Source organism: Colobus angolensis, unplaced genomic scaffold (assembly GCF_000951035.1).
Source record: "Colobus angolensis palliatus isolate OR3802 unplaced genomic scaffold, Cang.pa_1.0 Scaffold177, whole genome shotgun sequence".
NCBI lineage: Eukaryota > Metazoa > Chordata > Mammalia > Primates > Cercopithecidae > Colobus > Colobus angolensis.
Window position 1 is genome coordinate 4,285,741 of NW_012114899.1, and position 12,414 is coordinate 4,298,154.

A 12,414-nucleotide genomic window follows, 5' to 3' on the forward strand; every position below is an offset into this window, starting at 1 on the left:
TTCTCTTGATTTTTCTATTTAAGCTTTTTATATTTCATTTAGTAAACTGAAAATCGTACTTTCCTTAAAAAAGGCATCTTATGAAAAAATTTAAATTAAGGAGATGATTAATAATGTGAACAAGCAAAATTAAATAGCACTTTAAACATCTGTTGGAACAATGAAATGCCTTACAAAAGTCAACAACTCAAGATTTATTTTCATTATAAAGAAGGGAAGGGAAAGCACAATGAGAAATAAAGAGAATAAGACAGCAATTGAAAAAGTATAAGATTTATCAAATCCATAAGCATACTACTAAGATAAAAGCAAGTCACAGTAAGATGTTCTCATCAGAAAACAGATGACTACATGTTATAGCACCTGAGATTTATTTTGAAATACCTTATACCTGTCATCTCCTACAATCTAGGTACATTGTATTTTACTTTGGTAGTATTTCTTCTTACCAAATACATGGGCTTCAAGAAAAAACAGAACCTATGATATCGCTTTTAACTTATTTTAACAGTCTGCTTTTTTCTTGGAACATTCATATAAAACTACGTTCAAAAACTAAATGTAAATGTTACTGCATCCACATAATAGATATGCCTTTGGTTTAAGTTGGGTATCTAGCTTTCATGCCCACATATTCCCACTAAGAAAGAGATTAAAATTACTTACTTTTCAAATAAATGTAGAACAAATTATGCTACTTTGCAGTTTAAAAATTAAGGTAAATCTATTATATGAGTTAGTAGTGATGATGTTAATATCTTTTTAAATTAAAAATGAGAAAAAAACTGCATTTCATTGAATTTGGGGTAAAATAATAGAATCTTCTTTGAAGTTCAAATTTGATGTTCAGCTTGAAGACTGTGATCAACAAAGGGTTTGCCCAACTAAAATAAGAAAAGTAACATTACAGTGAAGTAGATTGACTGTGAGATTGCTTTTCAGTTTCCTCGACAATATTGTTCAAATTCTCCTTGTTTGGTTCAGACGTGATTTCCATATTTGTTACTTCTGAAGGGCACATAGTTTGAAGTTCTGAAACATTTGTGCGTAGATAGTTTTTTTCTATTTGACTGTACATGTTAGCTACTGATTTTTCAAGTTCTGCTAAGTTTTTAACATGTTTGAGGATGCCTTTTGGTTCTCTCCGAGGGTCTGTTTTACACACTGTTGTTGTTGATAGCTGTGTCATAGAGGACTTAATTTCCTCGGCAGGCATCATGTTGGTCCTGCATTTAACACCTGTTATACAGACACACTCTGTGGACAGAAATGAAGCTGAAGGAGGTGGGGGGCAAGGAATAGAAGGAGGTGGTGGAGGAAGATTTGTAAATGGAGGTAGAAGAGGTGGAGTTGGGGGACCAGAAGTTGAAATGGAAAGTGGAAAAAACGTAGAAGGAGGAAGAGGAAGAGGGATAGAAGGAGGAGACGGAGGAGGACAAAAAAGAGAAAAAGGAGAAATGTCAGGAGGAGGAGCAAGAGGAGCAGGAGCAGGAGGAGGAGCAGGAGGAGAAATAGGAGGAGGAGGGGGACAGGCAGAAGGAGAGATGTTTGGTGGATGGGCAAAATTTTCAAAAATATTTCTTTCAGTTTCAACAGTTAACATACAAATAGGTGTCTCTCTCCTAGAGAGTGAAGAATTTAAAACACAAGGCCTTGAAGGAGAAAGTTCCAAGGAACACTCAGCAGGAGAAGTGATGACATTAGGTTCTGATTTGAGTTCCACAGTTCTTGAAACAGTTGGCAAAGTGGAGAATGAGAAGTGAGGCCTGGGAAAGCAAAATGAAGAGTCTGAAGAGAGAGATTTCAACTGTTCTGTTCCTTTTATAATCAGTGTTTCACCTTGCCTTATTTCCTCTTTCTCTGTCAAATTTGCCTCTTCAGTTGTAAGCAATGGATTGCTGCTACCTCTTTTGTTTGTACAGATTCCAGTGTTTTCATTTTCAGCTTTCTGCCTGGTGCCTTGCCACTGCTGCAGATCTATGATCTCTGGTCTATTTGGAACTTTCCTCATCAGCCTCCTGGGTAAGCTGACTGACTGACTCCACAGCCTCTGTATCTTTTCTCTTGGGCCCCTCAGAGACTTACTCTTGGCTTGTATTTTGGGTAAAAATGGGTCTACAAAATCTGTTCTCAGGGAAATGTCTGAATTTGTTGATACTTGACTTATGTTTTCCTGATAAAGGGGATTATGGGCACTTAAGGCATCCTCATCAGATAGAAATGTGAATGTTCTTGCAGACTTCGGTTTGTTGCTCTTAAGTGATCCGTCTACATGAGCTGCCTTGTGAGCCTCAATAGGATTGGAAGAAAACGGCATCACAACTTGTTGATGTTTGCTGTCTTCTGAGACTGAGTGATTTCCCCTGCTTTGTTGAAAATGGTAGAGAAGGAAAAGACTTGAAAGAAAAGAAGATAATGAAATGTGAGGAAACCAGTTGTGACACAGCTTTCATGAGAAAGATGTTTTTATGGCTCTCATTACTATTAAATACTTAGAAACATCACAGGCCAAACAACACTAACCTAAGCAAGACATTATTTTAAGTCCCTGGTCTCAGAAAGGCAGGGAAGAAAAATCTTAGAGTTGTGAGTAGAATGAGAAATGTAAATGAAAAAAACAAGTCCTCATCTCTAGATTATTTTGGAAGAGTATTTTTTTGTTTTTGTTTTTCTCAGTTAGTGTGATACAGCAAGGCATCCATGTCCAAACATAACAGTCCCCTTATGCACAAATCACACTTCTTCCCATTGCAGAATACCACCAAAGCTACCAACTTCATATCTTTTCCTTGCCTGAGGATGCTTAGGGCTTCCTGTTATGCATAGGAGATCCTTAGCTGTATCTGATTCAGTACCTGTCCCTTATCGCTCATGTCAGTACTTCTGTCCTACAGCCAAAAGTAATCTCCTCTCTGAGCCAACATGTGGAATATCCTGTTCTCCAAATTAAGAGAATGGAATCACCAAGGACAGATGGGAGTTTGTCTCACAGAGTTCAAAAATCACAATTGAGAAACTGAATGTACACTAGAAATGTGGCAGAGTTTTCCTTTGTTTAAATTTTGTGCTTAGTTTTAAAACCTTATACATAATACCAATCAGAAAAATTTGTTTTAAAACATAAATAGTACCAATCAGAAAAGGTGTTGTCAGTAATTTCTTAGACTGATCTGGATCAAATTTTAGTTAAAGCTCACCTTAACAAAAAGATTGATGCTAAAAAAAAAATCACTTTGATATCACTGAAAGGCTTACTTATGCATGGAAACTGAATCATAGGTAGCTGTGAGTCATAAATACAGTTGTATACACCAAGGATCACAAATTAAATGGCTCTAAGGAAAGCATTTGGACCCTTCTCCCAGGAATGTTGGCTGATAGGTGGTTCTGAATAGTCTCTCATTAGGTTTTACTCTCCAAGCCAAAACAGAACAACATTTATTTTAGTTACTGTTTAATATTTACCCACTTAGCAGGAATGAAATAAAAAAGATATATTCTGAATAGAAATTAAACAGCCATATTGGAAAATTAGGATGATAAGTTAGGCAACAAAATAATAAAGCCACAGTTGTTAATGTGTCTTTTGGCAAAGATATGAACTGTAAGAAACAATTCACACAGGTAGACCTGGAGCATCAAGCCTACTTGAACAACAAAGAAAATGCAGACAATTTGGACTAAATGAGAGCAAACACTTTTACTCTTCGAATCTTGAAAAGTATTTTTCAAATATGGCACGAACAACTGGGCTTGATATTATATACTAGTTGTTCTTATATGCATTTGTTCTTGGTTTCATTTCTCTTGGAAAAACACCCAAAGGATATAACAATATCACATCACTTTGAAATATATAAATATATAAACAGGTTTCTATTTACAGATTTGTAAATTTTAAGTTCTTAAAATTTAAGAATTTTTAAAAACTAATTTTAAAAAATTTAAAAAAAGGAGAATTTTGAAACTCCTTTCAGTAGGCACAGGTACTATCACAGGGAACACATGTTTTAAGCTCATGCCATCAAAAGGAAATTGGGTGTGGAAGACAAAGCTTTCCTTTTAAAAGTAAGCAAGTCTGTGGCAAAAGATGAAGATCACTGTATTTACAGTACAGCATTTTAATCTATTCTATTGTATCTATTTTCTAATGCTCTTCTATTAAAGTTATATTATTTACTTACTTATGCCTATGTATCCACAGGTGAGAAACAGAAAACATGTGATAGAAAAAAAGAAGTTTTAACTATAGTTAATTTAAAACAATTCTGAAAATACGAGCAGGAACTTGCTTTAAATACTTAGTATGTATATCAAAAAAATAAAAGGCATGTTTTTATACTTTGTTATTATTCATAAGAATGACATTTAATAATATATTAGATGAAATCAAATGACATTATTTGAATTTCTTTTCACAGAAAATTATATCTAATAAAATCTGTTTACTACATATAGGTAAAATTCACTTCTATTAAACCCGGATGATGCCAATCCAAAAATTAAAAATTTTAAATGAGAGTTTAAAAATTGCTTCTATGTCCTAATTCTGTAAAACTGGTTAATTCACACTGACTTTTAAAGTAGATGTATTTTGTTTGGAAGAAAGTAAATATACAACTACTATAATGACAATTACAAAGTAATTATAGAATTCATATGAAGTTATTACTTTGTGAAGTATTTTTTCCAAAATGATCTTTTTGTTATTTTTAAAATAAATAATTGATAATAATTCATTTGAAGCAAATTCATTTTCTAGTAACTTATGCTTAGAATTCCTGTAAAAAGTTCTTGGATAGGTTAAACATTTCCTAAAGATACGATAATTAAATATATAGAACTTAAGCTATTTCAATGAATACATATATTACAATTGCAAAATCTAGTGAGTCTACTACAATTGTTCAAGTAAAAATAATCTTATTTTTACTTGATGCTATTTGAAAATTACTACCATCAATTTATACTGATTCCAGATGATGTTATAGTAGACCTGTTCTTATTAATTTAAAATGAATATATAATTCATTAATGTCATATATAAACACACTTAACTTTACACATAGTATTTTTTTTAGCTTCTAAAGATCTTTGCTTGAGAGAGGTCATTAACATAATCAAATAGAATCAAATCATATTGGCTCAATTCCTACATTCACCCATAATTACAAAAGAAACAATCATTTTTCAACTTACGAAAAAAGTGAAAGTATATATCTAAAGCATGAACCCTGTATTATGTTGTTATTTTGGAAACAGAATCATGCTTTAACCTATTATAAATTTAAATTATGTGATAAAATAATAGCATTAAGATCAATTTTAACATTAATGACTATCCTAAACAAAACCTTGTATAACATTATTGATATGGTAAGTAACCTGAATACATTCGTTTAAAACCAGTTTTTCCATTACCAGGTCAATTTCATGATTTTTGAGACTTGTTTTATTCCTACTAGTAACTGCTACGAATGTCACTTGTAAGAACATGTTATAGTCCTTCTACTCCACCAAATTCCAGTTAATAAAAGGTTTTCTGGATTTAATTGTCATATTCAAAATTGTATAATATTCTTGGTTGTTTTACATATCATGTCCAAAAGTAGTTATTCTTGAATTTTTAAAATACTGACAAACTGAACATCACCATAAGGAATGCAGTTATGAGGGTAGCATCATTATACAAGCAGCTGTAAGGTCTTTTAACAGTTACCAGTGTCTTTCAAAAATGTATGATTTTTAAATTGACTACAAATTTCAAATCGTGCAGGAGAAATGTTCAGTAATCACAGCAGTCTGATAGTAATATAGTGAAAAAAGTATTTTCTAAGTAGTTCGGAATTTAATACAGAAATTCTTTATTTTCATGAGATTTTAATTTCTATATCATGTAACGTCCTAAAAGTAGTTTCTTAGAAAATACTATGATTTTAAACCATAGAATTTGGTTTTGATTACCAAATAGGGATCGGTTTGGATACCTAATTGGGATTACTATTTTATGATTGTGCTTTATTTCTCTCATCTCCTAAGCAAAAATATATTTTCAGAATCTATTTATATATTTATACATATATATACATATGTATTATATATATGTAAAAATGTCTGCATGACCCTGAGGATTGAAATATTAAATATTATACTCAAGCTATAAATCTGCAATTGTCTCCTGAAGTTGAATTCTGCTTTTCTCTTAGCTTTCTTTAATTTCTTGCTTGGTTTTGGCTATTATTTTTCAACCTAACTATTCTTAGATTCTCGTCTTAACACATTTTCTCTTTAAAATACCAGAATAAAATAGTCCATGTAGGCATTTCCACATCAGATTGAAATTAAATACTCACCACACAACATTCAGTAAAACCCAACTACTTCTCAGAGTTCCTGAACGGTCTACTTACATTGAGCTGTCTCCAAGTTCTTCATAGAGATGCGCACCTGGTGGAGGCGGCGGCGGCGGCGGGGGCGCTGCCACTGGTGCAGGGGCCGGCGCTGCTGGTTTAGCCGCGGGTAATGCGGCCTGAATTCGTGCAGTCTTTGTGCACTCATCTTGACGTCTTGGATAAAGTAAGGATGGCTTGTAAAACTCAGTTTAGAAATCATAATGCTTATCAAAAAGCTACCTTTTAATAATGGGGTCCAGTTATCAGAGGAACCCACTAAAAATATTTTACACAAGCAATTCAATTTATACACGGATATAATTACATCCCCAGGTAATCAGGGTATCATTTGCATATAATCCCTGCTTTGTTCTTGAAAATTGTTATCTCTTGAATAAGGGGTAGAATTCAGCAGACGTATTTACAAATTAAATTAAATGATAATATTAAAAAGAGAAAGCAAAATGTTTATTAAAATGTGATGGATAATTTACAGTTGTTTAATGAATTTCATAAGAGGAGGCATATTAAAGATAGATGATTTTTCTTTATTATTTGTCTAAGTTATTTTATTTGAAATGATTTGAAACATTTTTGACGTTATTTCACAGAGGCTGTACACACATGTACAAGGGAAATTTGGTTAGCTTGTATATCCTTTAAGATTCCTAGTAGTGCCTAGGCTGGGCACGGTGGCTCATGCCTGTAATCCCAGCACTTTGGGAGGCCGAGGCGGGTGGATCACTTAAGGTCAGGAGTTTGAGACCAGCCTGACCAACATGGAGAAACCCCGTCTCTACTAAAAATACAAAATTAGCTGGGTGTGGTGGCACGTGCTTGTAATCCCAGCTACTAGGGAGGCTGAGGCAGGAGGATCGCTTCAACCTGGGAGGCAGAGGTTGCAGTCACCCGAGATCGCACCATTGCACTCCAGACTGGGCAACAAGAGTGAAAACACAAGATAAGATAAGATATAAAATAAAAGATAAGATATAAAATAAAATAAAAAATAAAAAATAAAATAAAATAAAATAAATAAAGATTCCTAGGAATGCCTGTGAGTCTCATGTTACAGCTACACTGCTGTTTTTTGGATTTCCTGGACACTGATTAATTTTTTCCTCAAAACCAAGATGTTACAGGATGGAAGCTATAGGCAAACTACCTTTTTCACATTTACGCAAGTTATGTCCAATTGTCTAAAATCAGCTCTATTCTATATATATCAAACCAAAAAATAAACTATTACAAATGCAAAACAAAGGAATAATATGTGGTTCTGAGAAGGCTGACTTAATTGATAAAATCTCGGGTTTCTCTTTTCCTATTACATGAAAAGGATGTGTAAAATGTTAATTATACTTACACTTTAAACCTGTTTGGGAAAGCAATGAGTAAGAAAAATAGAAAGCTGCGTTAGAAATATTGCATTAATAACATTTTAACATCTGATTTGTTCTAAATAATGAAAAATTTATAGGTTAAATTCATAATGACAGAGTTAATGACAGACTAAGAAAACTAAGTATATCAATTCGAAAGGTGAAAATAGTATTATTACGTTAGAGTCATTAAAGCCATTAAAATATCCATTACAGAAAAATAAAGAAATGAACTACATGGAATAAGAAAACTGGATTGAAATGTAAATATGAGAATTTCAACTCTAGTAGAAAAATTGAATATTAAAGATGACTTGATCTTTGTAATTGGCTTCTTGGTTTACCCTGCTTGAAGAATACTACAGGAATGGAGTGAGGTAGCTAGCCCTGGTTATACTCTTGGCTTCACTTTGAAGCTGAAGCTAGAATTGGAAGGTCCTACTCTTGGGTAATAAATTTATGACAGTTTTTACATATTTGCTTTTTAGTTTCCATTCACAGAAAATTTCAAAGGCATATCATTATATAAAAGAATAGCTGTTCATTCTTATTTGCAAGCAAATATCAAGGTACAATTGTTAGGTCTTTAAATATTAGAATTTTACTTTGCTATGTAAGCAGAGAAAAACTCATTTTGTTTAATTATGTTAATCTATAAACAGCAGTAACTGAAATAAATTCATATGGTATTGAGCTGATTATCAAACTAAAGGATAATTAAATAATGCATCTATAAATTATTTAAATATTAAACATCTTAAGTTTTTGTTACATTTCAGATGACCGTGTATACCATCCAGAGTGCTTCAGTTTTGATCATTGCATAGTGTGCCAAATATAAGAATTTTTCTCACTGATTTTATTGCTAGCAGGATATAATAAAGCTCCTTTGGAAAACAGTTAAGTGTAAAAGGATAACTGGTAAGACAGAATGGATTTAACATGATAATTAATAATGGGTTGATGGCTTAAAAATTTAAAATAATTTTTTCAGTATTAATTTTGTTCATCAGCTTTAGATTTAGCATATCAATTGATTGGTTAAGGATACATTAAGCTCCAGTATATCAACCCTAATTCTATATTTGCAACTTCACATTGCTTTTGTGGTAGGAAATATTTCTGTAGCTTCAGGTTGGAATTACTGGAAAAGTTATGACCTGCTTGCAAAATATTAAAGGGATGGAGTCATGGGGCAAGCCCTAGTTATACTCTTGGCCTCACTAAGAAACCGAAGCTAGAATTGGAAGGTCCCACTTCTGGGTAATAAATTCATGATACTTTTTTTCATATTTGCTTTTTAGTTTCCATTCATAGCAAAGTTCATGCAGGGCATACTTTTGAATTTCAGATTGGAATCACATTACCTTACTCAATTCACAAGAAAATTTTAAGTATTTGAGAACAAAGATGACAGTTTCAGATTACATAAGGACTATTAGCTGGGTGCGGTGGCTCACACCTGTAATCACAGCACTTTGGGAGACCGAGGTGGGCGGATCACGAGGTTAGGAGTTTGAGACCAGCCTGACCAACATGGTGAAACCCCATCTCTACTAAAAATACAAAAAGTAGCCGGGTGTGGTGGTGCATGCCTGTAATCCCAGCTACTTGGGAGGCTGACACAGGAGAATTGCTTGAACCTGGGAGGCAGAGGTTGCAGTGAGCTGAGATCACACCACTGCACTCCAGCTAGGCAACAGAACCAGACTAGGAAAAAAAAAAAATAAAAGTAAAGAATACATAAGGACTATTTTAGTATTTCCTCTGTAGGTAGTTTAAATGATGAATAGCAGTTCTACCATTATTTCTCATTGTTTATTACATAAAGTAATTTACATGATTTATTATTCCTGTCTGCTATTTTTTTTTGTGGCACACTCAGGGCTACTTCTCTTCTTAATCAGCTCCCCAATTTTTTCAAGTCATTGTCAATAGAAATATACTTAAAATGTGTGGCTCTCCATCACAAAGCTTCCCCAGACCTAGTGTCAGACAAAGAATATATTACTAACCTACTTCAAATACGGATGTTTAACTTAGTGATAATGACTTGACTACTGTAGATAAGTTAAATACAATTTTAAAATATGGATATTGCCAATGGATTCACTTGACTGCAGGAACCAGAAAAATTAAGAGCCTGCACAGCCAGAACATGCTGTCAAATATTACACTAAAAACTCTGGCAAAGCACCCGGGAAGGAAGAAACTACATCGAAAATTGTATCTTCTATGCTATGAGTTTATAATGCTTTTGATAACACTGTGATCATTTGCACAAAGGCAAATTTAACAGTTTGGATAAAAACCTATCATGACAATGTCACGAGGTTATTGACCTTCCTTTGGTGCTGGGCAGAGTGGGTATCTGCATATGACATTCCATTGCTTGTATCCCAGGATACCTGTTACCTTCTCTCCCGAGTTGGCTCTTAAACAAAAGAAGAGCACAAACAAAGTCACAGGAACTAAGGTGATATTTCTATTGAAAGAGACCATATCAGAATCACAGGAATATTGGGCCATCAGTGAAAAATGTCCTGGGAGTTTGCACTGTTTTCCTTTTGAAGAAAATCATTTGGTACGGGACAGATAAAGCAATCTCAGAGTAGTTGCAGCATCAATATTTTACAGCGCAAAGCCATGTTACCAGAGATGGTTTTCTGCAATGACTTCTGAGGAACTATCCATGTTTACCATCCTAGAATACTTACTGTCTGTAGCTGACCAAAACCACCAAGATGGCAGGAATGCAGCAGAGGATGATGATGAAGGCCAGAGCCAACAAGGCCCCTTCTGTGTATCCTAGACTCTCTCCTCTCTTTTTAATGCTGGTCACTGCCTCTGGAGTCCGGATCTCCAGAATGCGTCCTCCTTCCCCATAATACGGCTGAAAGTCTTTATTGATATCAAGCAGTTTGCCATCCAAAAATCTTTATTGTTAAATAAATAGTAAAATTAATGATGCTAGCAGAGAAAGAGCATTTTAAAAATAAAATCTCTTTTGGTAAGATTTTTAAAATTTTTTTCTAATTGAAACACAAGCTGAGTCAGAAGTCTCATGAATAATAAGAAAAGCATATATAAAAAGCATGAGCAATAAAGAAGAGTAATTACACATCTGTATATAAATATCAAAAATACTTAAAAACCCAGCTCTTACTTGATATGCTTATAGACTTAAAAAATTCTAATTATCAGTATCATTAAGCTTAATATTACTGTGTCAAAATAATTTAACAAGATTTTAGATGGAATAAAGTATAATATCCTAAATTATATACTATAGTTTAACATTATATTTATGCATTTCATTATTTGGGTCCTTAGAATAAGCCTGTAAAGATCGAACATTACAATACTGATTTATTGCAGGCCAAAAAGCTATACAGTTATAAAAACAAATCTGAGGCACCAAACTAAGTTTTCAGACTCAAATTCTGTATTTGTTTGCCATAACGCCATCTTAAATGTAAACATTCTTAAGTTTCAAACCAAAACAATGTTTTATGGTCAAAGGGTGAAGACATTTAAAAGGCCTTTCTGCCTAGGAAAAAAAGACTAAATAAATGATGCAGGTAGTATATCGGTGTTGTAAGAATGACAGAAAGTGGTAGTCAATGTAATTCCTTCCTCTAAATAATGCAATTCCAACTACGAATCTTGCATTGTGGAAGAGAATCAAGGAATAATTGTTCCTAACCTTATGAGATTGAAAAAATTTGTTATGTATTTAATGTCATAATTAGCAGGGTTTTTTTTTTTAATTCCTTGGGAACTTTTGAACAGTCCCTTATAAACTCTATATATTGATGCAATAATTGTATTTTTAATACAATTAAATAGATCATAAAGGTCAAACGTCTATTATAGAACATTGGCAAACAAAAATAATTCAAGAAAAACATAATTAATCATAGTCCCATGATCTACAGACAGTTATAATCACTGCTAACATCTTGGTATATTTAAGTCTAATCTTTTTTTTTTTTTGGAGGGGTGGTATTAAATATTTTATATACTTGATTATACTGCATATATAAAGTGCTTATGTTGAAAAATACAGAAAACACAAAAAAAGCAAAAGAAAAAATGAAAATGGCCCTAAATTTCACTATCAAAATATAATCAACGCCATGTTTATACACTTTTTCGGTCTATTTTATGCCCTTTTGAAGCTTTTAATTTTAATATTCTGAGTGACCATGCTGATTTTAAATCCTGTTAACACACTCTTCATTGCTTAAAAATATAAGTGCCTGGTATCACATATGAATTCCATCACATATGGAACTCATAAACTAATTCATATCACACATGTGGCAATTAGAATGCTTTTTTGCTTTTTTTTAAACAGATATGCTTTTATAGATTAAAAACGTACTTTTTATAGCAATTTTCCAAGCTCATTGTTACACGTTAAAAGAAAATAGAAACTTAGCCATTTTTATGATTACTAGAAATAGAATAGTGAAACTTTTTGTTTGAATTGTTAATCAGGTAAAGGAAGAGATTCTAAATGAGGCTTAGATCAAGAATTGCGGGGGGGCGGAGCAAGATGGCCGAATAGGAACAGCTCCAGTCTCCAACTCCCAGCGCGAAGGACACAGAAGACCGGTGATTTCTGCATTTTCAAC

The 12,414-nt window shown here is 33.2% G+C and overlaps 1 protein-coding gene across 14 annotated transcripts in view; it reads right to left on the minus strand.

The window, feature by feature from the left end:
* Positions 1 to 12,414, minus strand: part of PCDH15 (protocadherin-related 15) — a 1,021,780-nt gene that overhangs the window by 18,655 nt on the left and 990,711 nt on the right. For 4 of the 14 annotated variants that reach the window (XM_011938770.1, XM_011938773.1, XM_011938767.1 and 1 more), the window contains 5 exons: positions 10,492 to 10,710; positions 7,759 to 7,767; positions 6,411 to 6,566; positions 4,185 to 4,190; positions 181 to 2,396 (listed from right to left, as the gene is read on the minus strand). In XM_011938770.1, coding sequence (XP_011794160.1) covers positions 905 to 2,396; positions 4,185 to 4,190; positions 6,411 to 6,566; positions 7,759 to 7,767; positions 10,492 to 10,710 — 1,882 coding nt within the window. In that variant the 3' untranslated portion in view covers positions 181 to 904. Of the gene's footprint in view, positions 1 to 180; positions 2,397 to 4,184; positions 4,191 to 6,410; positions 6,567 to 7,758; positions 7,768 to 10,491; positions 10,711 to 12,414 lie in introns of those variants that run through there. The other 10 variants (XM_011938778.1, XM_011938777.1, XM_011938774.1 and 7 more) reach the window with 5 other exon arrangements.